The sequence below is a fragment of the Microplitis mediator genome, chromosome 8 (assembly GCF_029852145.1).
Source record: "Microplitis mediator isolate UGA2020A chromosome 8, iyMicMedi2.1, whole genome shotgun sequence".
In the NCBI taxonomy this organism is placed as follows: Eukaryota; Metazoa; Arthropoda; class Insecta; order Hymenoptera; family Braconidae; genus Microplitis; species Microplitis mediator.
Window position 1 is genome coordinate 17,616,569 of NC_079976.1, and position 24,284 is coordinate 17,640,852.

Consider the following 24,284-nt stretch of genomic DNA (forward strand, 5'->3'; position numbering starts at 1 on the left):
TTAAAAAAAAGGTTAAAAGTAAACTATATTTATTATAAAAACATGATGAAAGTGAAAGTATAAGTAGTGAGTAGAAAAGCTAATAATAATCGGCGCACAGGCCTTTTTATAGATTCACGTCGGTGCTCATGCGCTGACGAGATGCACATCACTTCCATTAAAACAGCGAATGGAAAGGGAATATTCAATAATAATAATAATCGACATATATGTTAGCAGGTAATCACGGTAACATATGATAATTTATCTCGGGTGATAGTCTATTATCATGGTATGATAATGAGGTGTCTTAAACCTCGTTACAGCATATATGTGAGCTTGGGGAAATAAGCTAAAGAAATAAGCTGGAGAGAATAGTTCGCAATTATTGCGTATCTGCATTGAACTGACATCTAACGATGTTTAGTTGTGAGTTAGTTTTGCCGCGTCTGCACGAGCGAATTTGATCTCCAGCTACCGGCTTATCTTGAGACGCATTTCAATTGAGCTCAGTGCGCTTTACGACTTGCTTGTGCCAGGATGTACGCTGCAAGTGAGCATGTTGCAGAATTTTCAACCTGGCTTCAATTTATTATACACCGAGATAGTTCAAGAGTAAGTGTAGCTACCGTTATTAAGAATATTTATTTTTGTATATAATTTGAGAATCAAGTTTCTATAATAATTAAAAACAATTTTTTTTTTTCTATAGAGTACCCTGACTCTGGGCGTCTTGGTAGGGAGTCTAGCCAGCTATGTTAACCTGGCCAACGCCATCGAAATTATCGACTGCGTGAAGCTGGTGGCTACGAGGCATCTTCTACCAGAGTCAGGGGAGGCCCGCTGGTTTTTCGAGGGTGCCTTGGAGTCAACAAAACGGTTCGAGGTCGTTCTGGCTTCCAACCATGAGCAGATAGAGATGTTGTCGGTCTGCTTCATGGAAACGGCCGAGAGCTTAATAGGGTAAGTGTTGAAAAGTCGAGTCATTTATCCTTCTTCTCCCCCCTTTCCTTTTTCAGTGTGTTGCGTAATCACAACTACATTCAAATTTTAATGTAGTTGCACTTCCGGCAAATAGAGGCAGCACCTACTGGGGCCTAGTGTCTGTCAATTCAAACTTGACTAGCGCAGTGCGGCGCATGCGCATCGAATTTCCCTGCCTCGTGTCGAGAAGACTGACGCCATTATCTTTCATTTACGTATATTCATTTACTAACACGTGTTATTTTTAATCAATTCATTTTGCGCTCATTACGAGTAATTGAATAAAAGTAATTAATTCAAAGCATTCAGTGATCATTAAGCTTTATAAAAATATGATTATTGTTATAATTGCAAGCATAAAAGCTCAATTAACAATTATCAAAGAACTCAACTAATTCAGCGATCATCGACCACGAGGTTATTCATCGGGAAAACAACAGATGCATTATTTATTAAATATTTACTTGTTACCAGTGCTCTAATAATTGAAGGACTCAATGTAACAATTAATTAATTATCATTATGCTCAATATTTTTAAATAAATTAAAAGTTATATGTCGCTCAGTAGCCTCTGCAATCATGCTACCACGTGTTTAACAAATAAATTAAATTCAGTGCAATTTGATATGAGCTCATCAACTTCATTTAATTCAGTGATCATTATTATTAAAACTTAATAATCCAATTATTATGCATCTGGTGTTATTTAGAAATAGTAATTAACGTGTTCAACAATTAACTTCACTCGGTAACCTCTGATTTCATGTTACTTTTCATTCTGACATTTTTACAATCAAATCAGTGTTCAACTAAACTCAAATAAATTAGTTCAATTAATTAAATCAATTACTCGAGCTTAATTTTACAATTTGCATTCACTTAATTACGTATTCATGAGCTCAGACAATTAACAGCATAAATCAATTAAATCAACGATTTAATTTGTAACCCAGTGAAATTTTGTGCTGTGACAAATAAAAATATTGTTATTTTTTTAAATATGCGTATTTTTCCTATAACAGGGTATTTCTCAACCTTGCCAAGTTTGGCCCCTTCATTAATTGATCTTAATAAGGGCGCCACTGGAAGATAAGACTCGGCCTTCCAGAACCGGAGATGTTAATATTATAAATCAGGGTCGTTGAAAATATATAAGAGTGAGGGAATTGAGGGATTAAATTAATTGTTTTACACAATTTATTCACTTAATTAATTATAAATTTATTTTAACTAATAATATTATTACCCACTGGGTTTATCTCACTTATAAATTCTTTACAATGGTTGTCCACCAGACTTTTATTCTTATTGACTACTTAAACAAAACCTTTCTTATTATTAACGAGTCCCCTGGACTTTATATACGAACGATTTGGCCACCGGCCGATCCCCTGGATCAATGTAAAATAAAAATTTAGTCCCCTGGACTTTTATAACAAAATGGCCACCGGCCTGATCCTCTGGATCTTTTAATTAAAATAAAATCAGTCCCCTGGACTCTATAACCGAAATGGCAACTTGCCTGATCCCCTGGATCTTTTTAATTAATAAAATAGTCCCCTGGACTTTGTAGCAAAATGGCAACTTGCCTGATCCCCTGGATCAAATTAAAATAAATTTAGTCCCCTGGACTTTCACGAAATTGGCCACCGGCCTGATCCCCTGGATCAAATTTTATATAAAACAAATTGGCAACTTGCCAGATCCCCAGGATCTATTATTTAAAACCGTTTCCACCAGAAACTCAATTTTCTTTTCTCACACACACACGTTTTACATTCTAGTCCCCAGGACTGTATTACACACACACGCGTTTACAATTTGTTATTTTACCGATTAACTTTTCACACACACACTTTTAATTAATCTCAAAATTTTCTTTTCTAAAACTGTTACTTAGATTTTTCACAATTCTTATTTATTTTAATTTAAAATTATATCATTAAAATTTCCACAACCATATATTTTTCTTTCAAAATTTTATACTCAAAAATTCCACGACAATAATTTTATTATTTTATTCTCAAAATTCTCCTGACTGTATTTTTATTTCTTCATACTTTTATACTTTCAGTTTTTCGAGCACCAAGTTATTGAGTAAGAATTTACTGACACCGAAAAACTGCTGTCCGCGACAGACGCTATCTTTCCCTATTTGCATCAACAGTTTTATTTCTACAATTATGACTGACATCAATTTACTGAAAAATTTTATTACTTATTTTAATTTATCTTTTATCACTAATTCACCGCACTTTTCTTTCTTTCAGTCTTTGAATTTTATAATTGTAAAATATTCTTATTAAATAAAATTGTTAATTTACTGACTATATTTTCTTATTAACTAGATTTTATTATTAAAAATTTCTGGCCCTCCTGCCGAGAAATTTGGCTTTTATATATAATTTTTATTGTTAATAAATTCTGGCTTTCTTGCCGAGAATTTATCCGACGGACCGCGTGTAAAATAAATTTTGGATTCTGGCCTTCCTGCCGAGAATTCGTAATTTATTTTAATCAATCGGAAATGGCGACTGCCCACCAATTTCTTAATTATTAATTAATTAATTAATAAATTGTGGCAACCGGCCGACAATTTATTTACCTCTTTATGAAATTTTCCTTCCAATTGGTCGTGGCGTCTTTTACTCTCCAGCCCTGCTGCCGATTTCCGTTGACCACGTTCTTTACAATAATTTTCTCCTCTCCTCAATTTTATTCGCCTCAAAATTTTATATAGGTATCTGTGAAAAATTCAGTAGAAGTAAGTAATAATAATTGTAGTGTATCGGCTACCGGCCGGATACACGAATTGTTAATTAATTAAATTATTGCTTCTAGAAGGTTCCACGAGTAACTCTCCAGAATAATTATAATTACCTGAATTTTATGTACTTGGATTTGCGTCTGATCGCAACGCCGGTCCGTCCAACTGTGTCTGTTTTCACCTCGTGCACGCACTAATAAAAGTGTCAGTTCGTGACCTTTCGGCAATTATCTGGTGTATCCCCATTTGATTAATTCTAATTGGTTCTGGAGGACGAGCCTCCAAAATTGGCGCTCCCGGTGACAAGTCGATAAACTAGATCACGGGGTCTATCGGTTATTGGGTCATTGACCAACCGCGGGAAATTTATTCAAAATTTAAATTTCAAATTATTGTAATTTATTAAATTTACCCGTTACATTCCAACATCCTAACCACCAACTAGTCCTGCATTTATTTTATTATAATTACAATACAGTGCGAAAGACCAACATCGATGGTGCGCTGATTCGGCATTTCACGTCAACTACAACCGTCTCATCAAAAACTTGGGTTTATGAATAAATATATATATATATATATGGGTCGTTCCACCAAATAAAATTATTATTACGGGGTGACCCTCGTCAATTTAGTTCAAACTTTGTGAAGTCGTTCTATATATTAAAAAAAAATTCCCTGAAAATTTGAGCCTTTTATATGCAGCTGTTTCAAAGTCATGATTTTTTAAATTTTTACAAAACTTTTGTTTTCAACTTTTTCACTAATTTTTTGGAGGAAATCATTTATTTTAAAAAAAGAGCACATAACAGGTTTTTGTAGAAAAAATTCTCAGCTTTCCAATAAAAATATTCATTTTTTAAACTATATTACAGAAGACCTTTTAAAATTCGATTAAAGACGAAAAAACCATGTTTATGACTGTGTGGTGCTTGATACATCTAATTTGATATTTTTTTTCTGAAAGCTGAGACTTTTTCCCACAACATATGTAATTTTCACGATGTGCATATTTTTTGCTTGAACAAAATCAATAATTATTTGAATGCAAGTCATTGATTTTATAGTTTTAACAAACTCACATAGCTCATTGTGTGGTGAGAGATGAAACAAAACGATGTCAGATGAGAGTAAAGTAGGCTGCTCGAGCCGTAGGTGAAAGCTGACGATAACTGCAATCTGAAGTCGTGTTTCATTTCGTGTTACACTCTATTTTTTTCATGATTACCTGCATTGAAAATTACTTTCAGTGTCAGCAGCCAGTTAGAATCAAGTTAACTTAAGACCAATGGTGTGATCAACCATTAGTGTACGCGTAACTTATGATTTGCAATTTATAATTAAACAGAAACCATAAATACTATTTAGTATGTACACAAATTTTTATAAAACTTGATTACAAAGTCAGAACTGTCATTAACGCAGATGACATCAATAGTCTGAAATCACTATTGAACAAAATACAAGAATCAAAGTTCAAATTACTAATTCCTAGACTTGAAACATTGATGCCGGTATCATGAAAAATAGTTTTAAAAATTTTGTTTCCAGAGCTTTACTGCAGATACATACCAGAAAACATATCCTCACACCGCAAAATTTATACATCCGGGCTATTCAAAATTTTACCAGCGTTGATTTTACTGTTATAACCAACCCTTATCAAAAGAAACGACTTAAAACGATTGGAAAAAACATTTTAAATACTTTTTAATGCTTTTGAATACTTTTAAATCACTCTTTTTATGGGCCTTTAACATTACAAATCGTTTCGTTTAATCAGGGAATGATGACTTTTTATAGAAAATAAATGTTTTAGACGTCCGATACTTGGAGTCAAATACGGTGAAAGAAACACAAGCAGTGCACCCTATCTCACCTATTGTTGATAGCTTAGGATATATTTGTGTTAAAAACGTATCAACATGCTCAAAAAAAAAAAAAATAAGAATTAACGTTTTTTAATCATAGAGGGTTTATATTGTATTCAATTTTGTTTAAACAAAAAATATGGACGTCGTGAAAATTCCATATTTTGTCGGAAAAAGTCCCAGCTTTCAGAAAAAAATATCAAATTCGATGTATCAAGCGCCGCACAGTCATAAAAATCGTTTTTTCATCTTTAATCGAATTTCAAAAGGTCGTCTGTAACATAAAATGGAAAATAGATATTTCTATTGGAAAGCTGAGAATTTTTCCTACAAAAAACTGTTGTGTGCTCATTTTTTAAAAAAAAAAGTTTTCCTTAAAAAAAATTAATAAAAAAGTTGAAAACAAAAATTTTTCAAAAATTCAAAAAGTCATTACTTTGAAACAGCTGCATGTAGAAGGCTCAAATTTTCAGAGAATTTTTTTTTTTAAATATAGAACGACTCCACAAAGTTTGAACCAAATCGACGAGGGTCGCCCCGTAAAAATAATTTTATTTGGTGGAATGACCCATATATATATAAACATATACAGGGTGTCCCAAAAGTTCCGGCCCAAAATTTAAGGCCACATAGAAGACGAAATTCTGGGACGAAAAGTCCTCTGCCGTTTTTTCACCTGACGATCAAGTAAATTGTTATTAATTAAACAAGGTAGCCAATCAGAAGAGAGTGAAAATTTAAACGAACTCATATTTAAATAAAATTATCTGAAAAGTTTTAGTGATCCACATCATTAACATTCTACCAATTTCAAGTAAAATACATACTTTTTTTCTTCTCGTGGTGAAGTTTTTTTATTTCGGATTGGTGTAAAATCTGTGTCTTAAAACAAATACAAAAAAAATTTTATAGTGAACTTTGTGTAATAACTCAAAATAATTAAAAGCTCCTCTCTATCTTGGGTTTTAAAGCGGTTTCCCTAAGATCGGTGGGTAGATACCGGAGACGGGTGGTTGCAGTGGCCGCTAAAGTAAAATCCCCTCAACCACGTGCTTTTATTAAATCAAATCAAATCATCATAAGCAGCTACAATATCATTTGGCAACGGACAAGTCACCGACGAACAGCAGAAATCTTCATTCAAGGAACGAGTCAACGGTGGTTAACAACGATCCCTCTGCAAGGAACGAGTCAACTTCGGCAACAGCGATCTTCACTCACGGAAAATCAACATCACGAATCATCATCATAGTAATAATTTATTGAAATAGACTTTGCAGTTATTGTAAGTTATCAATTACCATTATTTTCTCTCATTAAGTGACCATATAGATTGAAATACTTTTATTATCTGAACCTTTGTGTATGCGTATTTGGCGTAATTAATTTAGTTTATAAGAGGTAATTCAATACGAAAATGCGTCCCCAAACGAGTAAAATGTCGCGTCACGTACGTAACAAAGCTCAATGTACAACATATAACAAAACCCCAAGTAATAAAATTATAAATTCAAAGCACTCTGGAAATAAAATAGAAAATAGTAGTGGAGTGTTTGTTATCGAGCCAACACTCATAGAATCCACCTCGGGACACTCCTCTATAAATTCAATGGAAATGGTTCCAATATTATCTCATAATGTCCCACCTATAATTAATGTCCCCGAATCCGCTTCCTCCATCTGCAGTAATGCCACCGGAAATTTAGAAAATAATAGATCGTTTACTGAGTCTTCTTCTTATTTATCTTCGAAATTAGCCGCTGACCTAGTCCCTCGTTTTGACGGAAAATCTTGTCTATTAACTAAATTCACAAGACAAGCTAAACTCGCTGACTCTCTTATACGACCTAACGACCGCATTAACTTACTCGCGATAATTAGAAGTAAAATAGAAGGACAAGCAGACATTTTACTCAACAGCAAACGAGAACCAGACACACTCGATGACCTTATAACTAATTTAAAATCAGCGTACTCTAAATCATTGGACACTGACCGGGCTCACGACGAACTAAAAAGAGTGAAACAGACAAACGATGAACGCGCGGAATATTTTGGGGCCCGTGTAAACGAAATACTAAACCGAGGACTTGAAGCAGCTAAGGAAAAATTTAACGAGAGTCAATTTATCGGAGTATCAGTTATGCTTATTAATTCAGGGATCACGAGCTTCACTCGTGGATTACGTGATCCAATGGTAAGCGCGATGGTCTCTCAAAGTCTACCGAAAACCTTAGACGCAGCAATTGATGTAGCTTCACGCTTAGAGGATGGAATGAGAGAACGGCAAAAAGTTTTAAATAACCTTAGTAACCCCACAGCGCGAACGGCTAGAATTCATCACATCCATGAAAGTAGCCCACGTTGTTATTCTTGTTGTGAATCAGGGCATTTCCGGGTAAATTGCCAAAATAAATCATATAAAGAACGAACTGAGCCTTATAATAAAGATTTCTGTCAATACTGCAGACGTCCTAACCATATTGAAAAGAATTGTTTTAAAAAGAAACGCGATCAAGGGGATACAGAACAAACAGATACCAATCGTTTAAACTCGCAGGGCTCTCCACAGAAGAAATTCTCGCGGAACGAACCACTGACTGCCCACAAGAACTCCGACGTGTCATTTATTTCAACCTCCGATTCAACGATCTCAAAGAGCCTCCCGTATTAGTATTAGAGCATGATAACTTGTCTATAAGACACTGAGATGACAGAATACATAACATTTGAAATTGTTAAAACGTTATAAACAAATAGGTAGATTTGAATATTCAGTTCAGTTATAGAGATATATACTTATAAAAAACTAATTATATCCCCTGAAAAGGTAATACAAGTAAAATATAATATATAGAATAGTGAATTTATAAACTAGTTTTGCAAGTACTAAATTTAAGTAATTAATAACAAATCTGTATAAGTTAAAGGAAATTTTCCACTTCTTCGACACGCCTGTATTATTTGAAATTGTATTTTCATATGCTTATCCATTCGTTGTATCTAAACTTTATAATTTAGTAGCCATAATAACTTGACTCCTACGAATCCATCTAATATAGTTTTGAATTCGATGAACTGTTCAAATCTCCCGCGCTCAGCTATTCTATTTTCACCGTCGATATCTTATCGCCTGCATTACCGATCAGTCATCTACTATAGGCAGCTCCGCTAGGCGCATTCTCATTCAGGGGACCGCTAGAGTGGGGATGAAAAAGACGGATGCGCTGTCTCTCTCACTCTTCCAAGGCTCTCTCTTACTCATATAGTTACAGTGATTTCATGGCTGACGCCTCGTGCTCTCATAAATCGTCTCGTAAGATCATAATCCCTTGCGTTCTCAGTACAGTTCTCAGTGCCTTTTGTTAATAATAATTTATCCTAATTATTTAATGCATTATTTTTGGTCTCATTGTTTATCTCAGCATTATTTTACATTAATTAGTCTCACCTCGTGTACCGGCGCTTTTCGCGCCTCGACGCCATCTTGGCCACGTGTTGATCGCGAGTGTAATTCTCATTAAATTAGCATTAATAAATAGTAATTTATCTCAAGTCTCATCATGAACAATTAACATAAAGTGTAAATATTGTAAATAAATTATTTATAGTGTTTATTAAATTAAAATCTCAGTGTTAAATAAATTTATTCATTGCCCGCCAATTCACACACACCAGATCCTTTCATCCTCGCACTTAGTAATTAATTAGTTATTAATTATTCAAACATTTTTTGGTCCTTCGAGCCGGATCGTGTGAATTGGTTGAATAAATTTATTTACAAAACTTTCTCAGTGACTAAAAGTGACGTTTTTAGTTCGTGTATATTTTTCACTTCAACACAGGTGCATTGCCGAGTACCCTGGACGTGGTACTGCACTTGTGGAAAATAATTAAGGGACACCACAGTGCAAATTAATTATTGTGAAGTGATCAGTGCACAAGTTACTTCTCATTCATCAGCGTCTCTCATCTGCATCCATTTGCAGCAGTTCTCAGCGTCTCATCATCACCCAGAAAACTACTGTCAGTTTGTTCTGTGTCTCATTAAAATTCTCAGGCTCAATTGAGCATTGTATTGTTTCTTGTGTGTCTCATTAAGCTTTTTTACAGATATGGCTACTGTACCTAACTGAATTGTGCTGCAGATGCACCGCATCTCAATTTTTACCTCTGTTTCGGCATCCGCTGAAGCCGGTATTATTGAATCTCTCTCATTGCGTGCAGCCAACGCAAAGTTGGACCTTCTCACCGAGCACTGGAACAAGTTCACGTAAGACCACGAGAAATTACTCTCGTCTAAGACCGACGTGACGGTCGAACATAAATATTTCACCGACGGTTCTTTCGAAAAAGCTCTCAAGATGTTCCAAGGAGCTCAAGATGCCTTGCTTCATCGCATACATGAGTTGGAGGCAACACTGCCCTCACAAGGCAATGTCTTAGCCAACTCAAGTCTCATCGTGCCAGCTGGAAGTAGGCTTAATGTCCCTACTATCCCTGTGCCAAAATTCTTAGGCAAGTATCAAGACTGGAAACATTTCCACGACTTGTTTGTCTCTCTCATCGGTGAAAATACATCTCTCACTTCTGTGGAAAAGATGTATCATCTCAAATCGGCATTGGAGGGTGATGCCGCCCGTCTCATCGCAAACATCAGAGTCACTAGGGACTCGTTTGCATCTGCTTGGGACGCCGTCGTACAGCAGTATGACAACAAGCGTCTGCTGATCTCAGCGCAGCTGGACAAGCTGTTTAGCATTAGACCAGCTGACAGCAACTCTGCCAAGCAGCTCAAGTCCATCATCAACACTGCCAATGAGGCAGTTCAGGCCTTCAAGTCATTAGGATCACCAACCGAGCATTGGGACCAGATTCTAGTCCATCTCATCGTCCAGAAACTGGACCTCTCACTACGTGAGGCTTGGGAAGTACATTTGGGCACGTCAACGGAGTTCCCAAGCTACGAGGACCTTCGTACGTTTCTCACCGGTCGCGCCAGAGCTCGTGAAGCCATGGAGGGTGGTGTCTCACCACGCAAGCCATCTCATGATTCACGCAACCACCTGGGTACCAAACCTCGCACTTCATCAGCTCAAGTACACGTCGCAACAGCGCCCCCGTCTCAGCAATCTCAGCAAGGGCAGTCTCAGTCTCATCAAACGCACTCGCAGTCTCATCCACCACCAAGAAATCTGCAATCTCATCCTCCTAGATCTCAATATAACACGACTCAGTCTCATCCAGTATTTCCGAAAAGCACACTCTCATTCAAATCGGACTACTGTCATTGCTGTGAGGGCAATCACTTCATCGTCGGATGCCCGAGATTCCAGGCAATGTCTCCGGATGAAAGGTTCCAGCTAGCAGCACATGCTCATCTCTGTCAAAACTGTCTTGGCGACCACAGTTTCGAAAACTGTCAATCTAAGGGCCGTCACCGTTGCAAAAAGTGCGACGAGCCTCACCACTTCATGCTGCACTACTCTCGTCTCATGAGGCTTACCAAGAAGCCGCCTGCAGCAGCTGCTGAAACGCAGCAAGTCTCATCACCACCTGCATCTCATCCCGAAGCTCAGCAACAAACTTCTCAGCAATAACAATTTTGCTCTTCTCAAGCAGCAGCTTTCATCTCATCTGCCATCAGCCGTGCTCCAGATCACAAGCATGTGACATCTCGACCGACAGTGCTGCTGGCAACCGCACATGCTCTCATCTCTCATCAATCAGGTTCGTCTCATCGAATCAGAGTTCTCATTGATCCTGGATCAGAACTTACTCTGATTTCTCAAGCTGCTGTTCGCACTTGCAGTCTCATCTCTCAGCCATGCAACATACCTTTGCAAGGAGTTGGCAATATCTCATCAGGGAAAACCTCAGGCATGGTCTCATTCAAACTGCAGTCTACCATCTCATCAGCACACGCATACCTCAACGCACACATTCTCAAGAACATCACAGCGCAGATTCCATCAGTCACAATATTATCTACTCTTTGGTCTCATATTCAAGATTTAGAACTCGCCGACCCAGATTTACACAAATCTGGCAAAATTGACCTTCTCATCGGCGCAGATTACTACGGTCAAATTATCCGACCTGGTCTCATAACAGGAAATTCATCAGAACCAATAGCTCAACAAACCATGCTTGGCTGGACAATTCTCGGCACGAGTGGACCAACCGCCGCCATTTTGTGCCTCAAAACATAATGGCGTCCACAAAAAACTCGTAGATTAGAGTTCATTGAGTGATGGATGAGGGTATGTGTTTATAATAGCGTATCTGAAATCTTGGTGAATATATTCCTAGTGGAGGTAGCCCTTATGGGCTGGGGAAGAACTTGCGCGCCCCACCACTATACCTAGCAAGCGGTTCACCAGAGCTGAAGTCTGGTACCATGGGGGATCCATTCCAAGCCCCGCTTTGACCAGAAATGGGAGAAGTGTTTGGGTCCGAATGAGGTCGGACTCGTGGTGGTTGTTGATGAGACACCCACATGCAATGCATGCCTAATGGGTAAGTTAATGTGAGCTTATGCTCACATTTCGCTTTTATAATATATGGAAGTGTCAAAAATAGGGACCACATGCAACGCGAGTATGCCCAAAAGGGTGAGGTATCGGCTTCCGGTCGGCGGAGGCGGACTTAGGTCCCGTTACATTAATTAATTGGACAATTCTCGGCCCAGTTCATGAACAATCTCATCATTCACCTAGCCTGTCTCATCATATCATCTCAAATGCTCAACTGCACGACTCTCTCACCAAGTTCTGGGAACTTGAAGAAGTTCCAGAGTCCTGCAACGAAACTCTCACCGTCGAGGAAGCTGAGTGTGAAGCTCACTTCCTATCCACTCATTCTCGAGATGCATCAGGACGATACATCGTCCGTCTACCATTCAAATCATCATATCAGAAGCTAGGTGAATCTCGTCATATTGCGCAGCGCTGTCTCAACCGTCTCATGAAGCGTCTTTCTCAAAACCCAGAACTTCAAGGTCAATATACTACTTTTCTCAACGAGTATGAATCACTTGGACACATGACTCGAGTCTCATCATCATCGCCTGAACCATCTCATGTATATTACTTACCTCATCATTGCGTTGTGCGCGAAGACAGCGAAACTACCAAGTTGAGGGTCGTGTTCAATGGTTCAAGCAAAACATCATCAGCTAGCTCTCTCAATGATCATCTGCATATCGGCCCAAGCCTGCAATCAAAGATCTGTGATGTACTTCTGTACCTCAGAAGTCACAGATCCATCTTCTTGACTGATATCGTTAAGATGTTTCGTCAAATTCTCATCCACCCTGATGACAGGGACTATCAGCGCATCCTCTGGACAGAGAATGGTCTCACTGTGGCTTATCAACTCAACACCGTCACATATGGCACTCGACCAGCACTATATCTTGCTGGCAGAGCTCTCAAACAACTTCTCATCGACGAAGGGTCTTAATATCCACTAGCAGTGGAACCCTTTCAAAAAGGCAGCTACGTCGACGACATCGGCGGCGGTGCCGACAATCTCAGCGATCTCAACGACATTGCAAATAATGTTAAAGCACTTTGCGATTTAGGTTGCTTTCCACTAGCTAAATGAAAAAGCAACCACCCTCAGTTCAGCAAAATCTCATCATCACTCAGTCCAGAAGATTCTCATTCATTCTCAGACAACATCTCAAAGATCTTGGGTCTCTCATGGAATTGTCAAGAAGACGTTCTCACATTCACTGGCAAGACTTCTCAAACTCTCAGCATCACCAAGCGCACCATCACCTCAGAGGCTGCTCAGCTATTTGACCCTCTGGGTTTAATCTCACCAGTAATTGTAAAAGCAAAAATCATCATCCAGGACCTTTGGCTACAAAAGGTTGACTGGGATGATTCACTCTCACCAGAGCTAGTTCACCGATGGAAAACTTTCCGCGATGAACTACCTCAACTTTCTCATCTCAGAATTCCTCGATGGATCAATCTCATCCCAAATTCATCTGGCATCGAGATTCACGGGTTTTCTGACGCATCGCAAGCTGCCATGTCAGCAGTGATATATCTCAGAGTCTGTCAACCCGGCGAACAGACTAGCATCTCTCTCATCTGCTCTAAAACTAAAGTCGCACCACTCAAACGTCTCACAATTCCTCGACTCGAACTCTCAGCTGCATTATTGCTCTCAAAACTGGCCTCTCATGTCTCATCTACGCTGCAATTATCTCATGTTCCAATTTATTTGTGGACCGACTCATCAACAACACTTGCTTGGGTCACCAGTGAACCAACAAGATGGAAAGAATTCGTCAAGAATCGAGTTGAAGCAATCCAGCAAAATTCTCCAGATGCACACTGGAGATACATCTCAGGAAAACAAAACCCGGCTGACTGTGCATCCAGGAGTCTAACCGCATCTCAGCTCATCAACCATCAGTTATGGTGGTCAGGACCCAGCTGGCTAGCTGATCCTCCCTCTCAATGGCCATCTCATCATGTTCTCAGTTCAGCTGCAGATGAAACAGAGCAAGTAAACTCAGAAATAAGGCCTTGCAAGTCTCACGTCTCAACTAGTCCACCTCTCATGCCACTATCATCTCTCATTCACTCATGGACTACACTCACAGCTCTACTACGGCGTACTGCAACAGTCTCAGAGCAATCTCATGTTTTAAGAAAGTACCTGGTTCATCACTCAGCATCTTACCTCTCACACCTGCTGAATTACAATCAGCTCTCATTCATTGGATCAAATCAACTCAGCAGGAATATATCTCATCAGAAATCTCAGTATTATCTCAAGGCAGTACTCTCAAGAAATCTCACTGTTTCACCCGTCTCACCACATTCATCGATCAAGCTGGTGTAATCCAAGTCGGTGGACGTCTTCAAAATTCAGCATTGGATGCTGACAGTAAGCATCCAGCAATCCTTCCCAAGGATTGTATGCTCTCACGTCTCATCATCTCAGACTCTCATCTACGCACTTTCCACGGAGGTACCCAGCTTACTTTATCTCATGTTCGCAAGAAGTGTTGGATAATTGGTGGACGAGCTCCAATTAAAAACTTCATCCATCGCTGTCTCACCTGCGCACGAATGCGGGGAGTCAGATCTCAACAACTCATGGGTCAACTTCCATCTCAACGTGTCTCACCATCTCTCGTCTTCGAGAACACTGGAGTCGATTGCGCCGGTCCAGTGTCTCTGAAGTTCTTTCAAGGACGCGGTACCAGATGCTATAAGGGCTGGATTGCTGTCTTTGTCTGTCTCTCAACATCAGCCGTTCATTTGGAGGTTGTCACTGACTACTCCAGTGAAGGCTTTCTCAAGGCATTCCGCTGTTTCACTCGCAGACGGGGAATTTGCCGCACACTGCGAAGTGACTGTGGAACGAACTTCAAAGGTGCTGATCTCATTTTCAAGCAACTTCTCACCGGTGCTCTCAAGGAATCATCTCACCTACAGCAGCATCTCGCCAATGATGGAACCCAGTGGTCATTCAACCCACCTGGGGCTCCTCATATGGGAGGAAAATGGGAGGCTGCAGTAAAATCAATAAAGTATCATCTTCAGCGAACCATTGCTGATACACTTCTCACCTATGAAGATTTCTCAACCTTTCTCATACAAGTTGAAGCTGTTCTTAATTCTCGTCCTCTCAGCGCACTCTCAGAGGATCCGGACGATCTCACTGCTCTCACGCCCGGACATCTCTACCTCAAGACTATCTCATCTGCAACATATTCAAGAACGCTTACAGCATTTCTGGGACCGGTAGTCTACAGAATGCTTACAATCTTATCAATCAATCTCAAAGTGGAATACTTCTCATCACGACATCGCAGTTGGATCACTTGTCTTGCTCTCAGACGAGCGGTATCCACCAACAAAATGGCCGCTCGCCCGTGTCATCCAACTACATTCCGGTGCCGATGGTCTCATCAGAGTGGTCACTCTCAAAACTGCATCAACAACTCTCAAAAGGCCAATAAGCAAACTAGTGCTATTGCCCGTCTCATCGACCACGGAAGATTCTCATAAATTGTCTCACTTCTCCAACGAGTAGGAGAAGGCGGGGAGAATGTTCAAATCTCCCGCGCTCAGCTATTCTATTCTCACCGTCGATATCTTATCGCCTGCATTACCGATCAGTCATCTACTATAGGCGGCTCCGCTAGTCGCATTCTCATTCAAGGGACCGCTAGAGTGGGGATGAAGAAGACGGATGCGCTGCCTCTCTCACTCTTCCAAGGCTCTCTCTCACTCATATAGTTACAGTGATTTCATGGCTGACGCCTCGTGCTCTCATAAATCGTCTCGTAAGATCATAATCCCTTGCGTTCTCAGTACAGTTCTCAGTGCCTTTTGTTAATAATAATTTACCCTAATTATTTATTGCATTATTTTTGGTCTCATTGTTTATCTCAGCATTATTTTACATTAATTAGTCTCACCTCGTGTACCGGCACTTTTCGCGCCTCGACGCCATCTTGGCCACGTGTTGATCGCGAGTGTAATTCTCATTAAATTAGCATTAATAAATAGTAATTTATCTCAAGTCTCATCATGAACAATTAACATAAAGTGTAAATATTGTAAATAAATTATTTATAGTGTTTATTAAATTAAAATCTCAGTGTTAAATAAATTTGTTCATTGCCCGCCAATTCACACACACCAGATCCTCTCATCCTCGCACTTAGTAATTAATTAGTTATTAGTTATTTAAACAGAACCCTAATCTTGAAACGTATAATCTCACTATATCTCAGCCTTACCCTTTTCCACCACCTGATGACATAACTGTTGTAGAAAACGATGGCAGCCATAGGGCTTTGCGAAGGATATTCGTCTGCGCAGACGCCATATCACTCGTAGATTCCGACGCTGACTGTCATCCTAGTAATGATTTAAAGCCAATAATTCATGAACAGGTTTGCTCTGTTTTCTTCATGCATGGGAAAACTGAGCATGTCCTGGAAGAAATCGTGGACAGATCTAACATCACGAAGCATAAGCTTAGTGTAGAAGACAATAATAACGACACTACTGACACACCGAAAGAGAGAGAGAGTGGACACGGTGGCGGTGCTAGTCTCGGCTCGATACCATCCGTCAGTAAGACGTCATTTTTGAGTCGGGAACAGTATGGTATCCCATTCCAGACTCTTCCTCAAAACGATACAGAGCATTACTAGATATGTATTCAATATTTGCAAATCCAAGAACAGGTGTGTATTATTTTCCTTACGCGTGGGAGGTTAGTACACAACCTGGAACGTTCTGATGAGGCCGCAGACAGTTTTAAATTCAGATAAGGTTAATGATTCCAGCTTAATTTCAGACAAGAATAATGACAGTAAAAATTGTTTAATTACTGATGAAGACGATGTACTTCCTGCTTATACAAGGTTATCTTCTAAACAGGAACACGTAGGTACCTCTAATTTTGGAAACTCCGTTTTCAGAGATGAGAAAAACCGGTTGCATTTCAGTAATAGGGCGCATAAAAACGGCCAGGTTCGGTAGTCTGTTGACACACGGTCCCTCTTCACCAATTCTGGGTTGATACCGCTTCAGAAACCGGCCTGGAGTCTATTTAAGAAATTGAAAGATATCGCCGGCGTGGTAATTACCCTGTTGACACACGGTCCCTCTTCACCGATACTATGGGTTGATACCGCTTTAGGGAGGCATCACGGGGCGTTTAGCAGGGCTGTATGCCTGCTGGCAAATGTTGCCGGCGCGGTGACTACCCTGTCGACACACGGTCCCTCTTCACCGCCACTATGGGTTAATACCGCTTCAGGGAGGCATCGCGGGGCGTTGTGCAGGGCTTTATGCCTGCTAAAGTAAACGAGAGGGTTAAGATACTTGGAAATAGAGAAATGCAACCACTAGCAAAAGCGGCCTCGAGTAAGAAAAATAGGAAGTTAAAATTGTATCTAATGGAAACGTGACCAACGAATGCATAAAAAATTTGTGCTTTAACAGACGAACAAGAACTTCCGAACTTCCCTACTTCCCCTTTTATTCAAACAAAAAAATTCTCAATATATACTCACTCTAACTTTAATTCATCCGTAAAATACAGATTTTTCAAACCTAACAGGTACGCGCGAATGTGTGTAGTTTAATCTTAAGTAATTATATTTCCCTGTGAGTTTTATTATACATATGGGTGTGCACGAAGATTATAAATGTATGCGTTGTATGATGTATGATGCTCATGGGTAAAATTTTAATAATTATTGTATAATTTTAGAATATGGAAATTTACGCTAACGATATTGATAATCTTTTGCATTTCACCTCTTGATCTTTATCTATATATATTTATTATTTTAATTAACTGAAATGTAAACCCTTGAGTAAATGAGAGATTTTATTTTGTAAGAACAATTAGAGATATGTAAAAGATTTTTCATAAGTAAACATCTTTTAAAAATAAGGGGGGAGGTGTTGCGTATTCGCGTACTCGCAACTTTATGACGACTGGGTTATTCCCAGCGCCCTCATCCTTTGAAATAAAATTGTAAACCGACGCGGGAAAAACCCGATAATTTGAATAACTACAATAAGACTGAGTTTAAAGTAAGTGGTATATAAAAGTTATGGTCACTGAGAGAAAATAGAAATAGAAATAGAAAATAGAAAATACCCATAGTAAAAAGTATTTGTTTGATAACATTATTCAAATGAAACTTCAAACAATAGAACTAAGTAAAATATTTGTAAATAAAAAATAAACAAGAATTGTAAAATTAAAATAAGTACGGAACAAGAAGAGCTTAGAAAATCCAAAACAGATGGAAACTGTTGGGGCTTTCCCAAGTACTTATAGTCTAGACCATAATGTAAATCCTATCGTAAAAAGGTGCAGACTCCGAGATGAGTGTCTAAGGTGTTGGCGTGCAGGTAACTTGAACAGCTGAAAACCAAAATTGTAGCACTTTCAGTGCAGATGCACTGAAGGGACTCAAGGCAAGCCCAACTCAAGTGGAGGAGCCACGTGATTCCCCCACTCGACCAGTCTTTCCACGCGGGACACCTTCCCCACTCATCTCAAACGTGGGACACGAAAATCATATATCAATACTCTCTTCGAGCTTCGAAGACAAGCAGCTTGTAATTTTTCTGGTGTTTAAAATAAATTTGTTATAAGTTTCGAATAGAGACCTCGTGTTTTAGTTTCACAAACCTACTAGTTAAATAAAAGAATCAATTCAATTTGAACAATTTAATTATTATTCAAAATCAAGTTCAAGTCTAACTTTAAATATTATAAAATATTATTATAAAGAATAGTGATTGAAACAACTTAACTCTCAACTCCACTTAAAATTAATTCAAATTAACTTTCAATTTTGATTTTACGCGCGATCTTCGTTTTAGCGAGTAGGACGCCACCACGTTCTCAAACGGGCGAATTTCGAACCTCCAGATTTTAGACATATTACAATATATATATATATAATATATATAGGTATATAATATACACTCTACGGCGTCTTTAAATGATAATATATATATATATATATATATATATATATATATATATATATATATATATATATATATATATATATATATATATATATATATATATATAGTACATCACTCGTACTCTAATGATACGTATAGTGAGCATTATTATTTTGTATTCTCAAGTGTTTTTGTTAATTTTAAGCTATTACTAATTTTATATTCTTGTTAGGCATTATATGATTACTTTTCAAATTTTACATGCCATTTCATAAACTTTATAATCTTTTTATAAACAAATGGATTGATTGAATATTTTTGGAAAATTTTTGTTCACCATATTGTTAGCATTAAAAATACATTTATAATTTTTATAAATAAATGCGTGTTTTTAGAAAACTGTAACAGATAAACGTTAGGTTTAAAATTTATAAGAAAGCTTAACTCATTCTGTATAAAAACGAATGGAAGGTCGAAAACTGTATCTGCAATGGTTGCAAAGTTACAGCAATTTGTTTGTTGACAAATTGAGTCAGTGCTTGAACTTTGTCGTACTCCAAAATCCAGATGTTCTTTAAAAAATTGAAAAAATTTCTATTTGCCATATTGTTGCAGGTTGCTGTTTTTGTAATTTTTTTTATGTTCTAGAAAAAAATTAAAATAAAAAAAAAAAAATTGTCAAACAAACAAATGAATAAATTGTTCACAAAAAAATTTTATTGTTGCCATTATATTTAGAAATGCAAATTATGATTAAAAAAAAAACGATTCCTTGATGAAAAAAACGATTATAAACAATAAGATATAGTTTTTAAGAAAATTTTGTTTTTTGAAATCATTATTTCCTTACGCTAAGAATATGGTAAAAAAAAATTTCCAAAAATATTTAACTCATACATTTGTTTATAAAAAATTTATAAACAAATGGCAAGAAAAACTTTGAAAAGTAATCATATAATGCCTAAATAGAACATGAAACCAGTAATAGCTTAAAATAAAAAAAAAAAATATTTAACATACATTATTTTAATTACTATTTTTTTGGGTAGTTCAAAAATTAATAATTAATGAAATCAAAATATTATATAAACTTTCATACTGTCATCTATTTAGTATGTTTATAAAAAAGGCTCCAAGAAACAAAAAATTTATAGACTAATTAACCCGTAAAAAAAATGTTGATTAACAATTGAATAACTTTTTGAAAAATGGTGATGCAACTTTTATTACCGCGGATTCATATTCTTTGAAGTGTCTAGATGACACCAGAATGTTTTCGAATTTTTTAATTGATATTTAATTGCAAACAAAAGTTATTTAAAAACTGCGCTCACTAGAGTGGCGGCGCGCGCATGCCGAAAATGCCACGCAAAATCTGATTTTCAATGTTAAATTAAAATTATAAATATTGGAGCTACAATTCAGGGAGTCGAGAACTTTTTTACTAAAATTTTCGGGTGCCACGACTTGTGCCAAACGGAGGTTACGTCGAAACACACACTTGCATCAGAAGTAATAGTGTGTAGCGACTCGTACGAATAAACGAACGACCGATAACAGTTAGGTTCGAATAAACGTAGGAATGGATAACGTGATGGATGTATAATGTCTGTTCCGATGAACGTAAACCCCGAATAACAATCACTTCAATAAACCGAAGGTTTAGTTATAGTGAGATTCGTAAAAACGTAAGAACGGAAAACGAAATATTTGTATAAAAGTAGGAACGGATAATGAGCCGTTTGAATAAACGCGGGTAACGGATAATGAGAGGTAAGTATAAACGGAGGAACGAAAAGCGTGAGATGTGTACGAAGTGCAGAACGGTTAGTGTGAGGTTTGTAGAAACGGAGGAATGGATAATGAAACGTTTAAATAAACGTAAGAACAGAAAACGAAACATTTTTATAAACGTAGGAACGGACAATGATACATTTGAATAAACGCGGGTAACGGATAACGAGAGGTTAGTATAAACGGAGGAACGAATAACGTGAGATGTATACAATGTGCGGAACGGTAAACGTGAGCTTTGTACAAAGTGACATGTGTTTAAATATTATTAAACAATACCGACCGTTAAATTGACTGAATTCAGTTGATGTAGTAGATTCCCATGATAATAAAAAATTATGGAACTCGTTCTTAAGGATTTTAAAAATCTAATAGGACATGTATTATTTTTTGGTTTAAATTAAAAATTTATAAATTTATTTATAGTTCAAATGATGGTGATTTAATTTTTTAAATATTTAAATTTTATTGATAAGGCTTAAAGTTAAAAAAAATTATATTCAATATTAATTAAATAACAAAATATTGACCGTAGAAATTATTATGAAAAATTAGACTAAATAAAAAAACTAATTTATGTAATAATAAAAATGCAAAAAAATAAATTTCAACCTATAACGCGATCCGAATAAAAAATTTTAAATTTATTGGTGTAATAATCTAGGATGAAAAACTTGAAAACAATTTTTTTTTTTTTTTTTTAAGGAAAATAATAGATTTACTTTTTTATACATTGCTATAAAATTAAAAGTATAGTTTATTCATTTTCAATAATTAAGTTTAATTCTTAGAAGACTTCCATCCTAAAGTACTCCTCCATTGGTCGAAGAATGATACCTGCAACAGTTTGTAAAATTTTAATTGGCATTCTTAATATTTGTAATTGAAAATTATATCGTTTTATTAATGTCATTAACGACATAATATTTATTGATTATTTATTGAAGATGTAACTCCTATTTCGAAAATTTCTTCCTCGTCGTCTGATCTACCGTCCATATCATTCAAATGTTCTTGTAGATATGTTGGTCTTAGAAAATAACAAGCATAAGCTAGGAAATTCGGAATATCTAAAATGTTGCTATCATATAGTAGCCAAACATTTGTAATCGCTTCATCTCTTTTTAAGCTCTCGCTCCGGGGATGACGTATAACTGGTTCACCACTTAATAATGATAGGAGCTCTAGGTGAGTTACAGCCTGTAAATTTCTCAACTTCTCTGCAACCACAAACATTTTTTATTTCATATTTTTATTTTTTAAATGTAAATTTTCAATAATCCGCCTGCAGTAGTTGATAATCCGCCTGCAGTTGCCATGAATTACATAGAACTTGATCATGACTATGTAGTCGTTGTTCAACCAGCGCACGGTAAGGAAAATAATTGATTTACTTTTTTATACATTGCTATAAAATCAAGTGGCTGGTGTACTGGAAAATTTACAGCCTAATGTTTATAATGCAAGTAAGGAAAAATTTTGTTTTATGATCATTGATATGCATTAAAAATAACAATAATTATTTGTTTATTTTTTTTTTTTCATTTATATATTGAGAGGTAAAATAATTTATGTTTTTAGCGCGTACGCAATGTATCGGCTGTTGTGATGACAATGCTCTGGCGGATGTGGTCTACAAGCCATGTGAGCATTGCATGTTTTGTCGAAAGTGTCAGAAGAACTACGTCACAGAAATCACAAACACCGATGAGGTTTTTGTATGCAGCTACTGTAGAGCGGAGGTGTTATCTGTAGAATTAATAGTCTAAAATATGATCATAATATACTATAATTCCTTCAAATTATTTAATTTCATTTTTTAATTATTATTTTTTTAAGAACAATTTAGTCGGTCATAATATTTAATATACAGAGTACAAGAGATTATTTGAAAAAAATATAAATAGATATAATTATATTGAAGTATATATATATAATTATGAATTATCTTTTGTAAATATATTATATAACTATAATATAAAATAAGAAAGAATTAGATATTTTAATTAGTAGAAACTGAACGTTATTATATATTTAAAAAAAATTTTAATTAAAATGTATCATTAAAAATTTTAAAATTATTTTTCAATATGAATGATAGGAATGAAACGGAAAAAAAAATTAATAAATTCGTTTTTATTAAATATTTGAAGATATTCAACAAATAAAATATATTTGTTGAAAAATGAATATGAAAAAATTAATGAAAAATTATTCTTATTGAATCCATAAGTATTGGAATAAACAATTTCTATTTTAATTTTTAATGGATAATACTGTATAATAAATAAAACAATAAATTTTGAATACGGTAGTTGAAAAAAAAAATTTTATGCTTAATTCTATAATACACGGAAATAAAAAATAATTTTTTTCCAATGAAATATGTTGGAATATAATAATTTAAATGTGTTTTACAATCGAATAATATTGAATTGAAATTTCAAAAATTATTTTTAATTCAATTGTTTCGAATTCAAAATTAGAAAAAACATTTATTTCAATGCAAATTTAGTTTAATTTAACTGTACTATTTGCAACCCTCATGTTAATAAAGAAATTTTCAAACTGATAGCATAAAATAATTAAAATACGAAAATGATGAAAAAATTTACATGTTATAGTTTAGCTTAAATATCTCAGTGATATTTTCTGTAATGATGTAAAATGAAAAAAGTAAAAAAAGTTTTCAACTGTAATGATAAATAATGTAAAAAATACTTTTGATAACAGAAATTTACTTTATTGAAAATTTAGTATTACAGTGTATCAGATGTTATGAAGAAAAAAAATTATTATTAGCCAAACGATGAGACTATGCATGACACAATAATGTTCATTTTCATTTTGGAAGGTATTTTTTTTGTTTTATTTATTTATTAAAAAAATAATTTAAAAAATAAATGTATAAAAATTTTGACTGGAAAATTTCAATAAAAAATAAATTTTTTGTGGTTCATTTTTTATTTCTTTATGAATGAACTTAATACTTAGACGTTTTTTCTTTTATTATTTTTTAATTGACTATATTATTTTTGAAAAAATATGACATGATTAAGAAATGAACAGCAAATTATTAGTACATTGATATTACACATATTTTAAAATAAAATAATGAAATACAAAATGAAGTTTTATTTAATCGGAATAATGTCGTTAATGATGTTATGTCCAAATAATTTTTTTTTTTTATTTCAATAATTATTTAAAATAATTATTTCTGAGCTCCTCTTTGAAAAGCGCGCGAAAACGCAGCGTCAGCTTTTTCACCTTTTTATGCGGCAAATAATAGTAAGAAGACACCTGCAATAAGTTTAACGAATAAATAATAAACTGTCGTCACTTTCCACCAATGACAATGATTATAAGTTCCCCATCAAATCACCAACCAAAGTTTATAAAAG

General features: G+C 35.9%; 2 protein-coding genes across 2 annotated transcripts; both read left to right on the forward strand.

Annotated features, from left to right (window-relative positions):
* Positions 1-12,117: 12,117 nt before the first annotated feature.
* Positions 12,118-13,066, forward strand: LOC130673854 (uncharacterized). The gene is made up of 2 exons (XM_057479068.1): positions 12,118-12,121; positions 12,294-13,066. The coding sequence occupies exons 1-2, from the start codon at positions 12,118-12,120 to the stop codon at positions 13,064-13,066; spliced, it is 777 nt and encodes a 258-aa protein (XP_057335051.1).
* A 1,142-nt stretch (positions 13,067-14,208) lies between these two features.
* LOC130673855 (uncharacterized) lies at positions 14,209-15,642 on the forward strand. Its single transcript, XM_057479069.1, has one exon. It carries the CDS (start codon positions 14,209-14,211, stop codon positions 15,640-15,642), a length of 1,434 nt encoding a protein of 477 aa, XP_057335052.1.
* Positions 15,643-24,284: the final 8,642 nt, after the last annotated feature.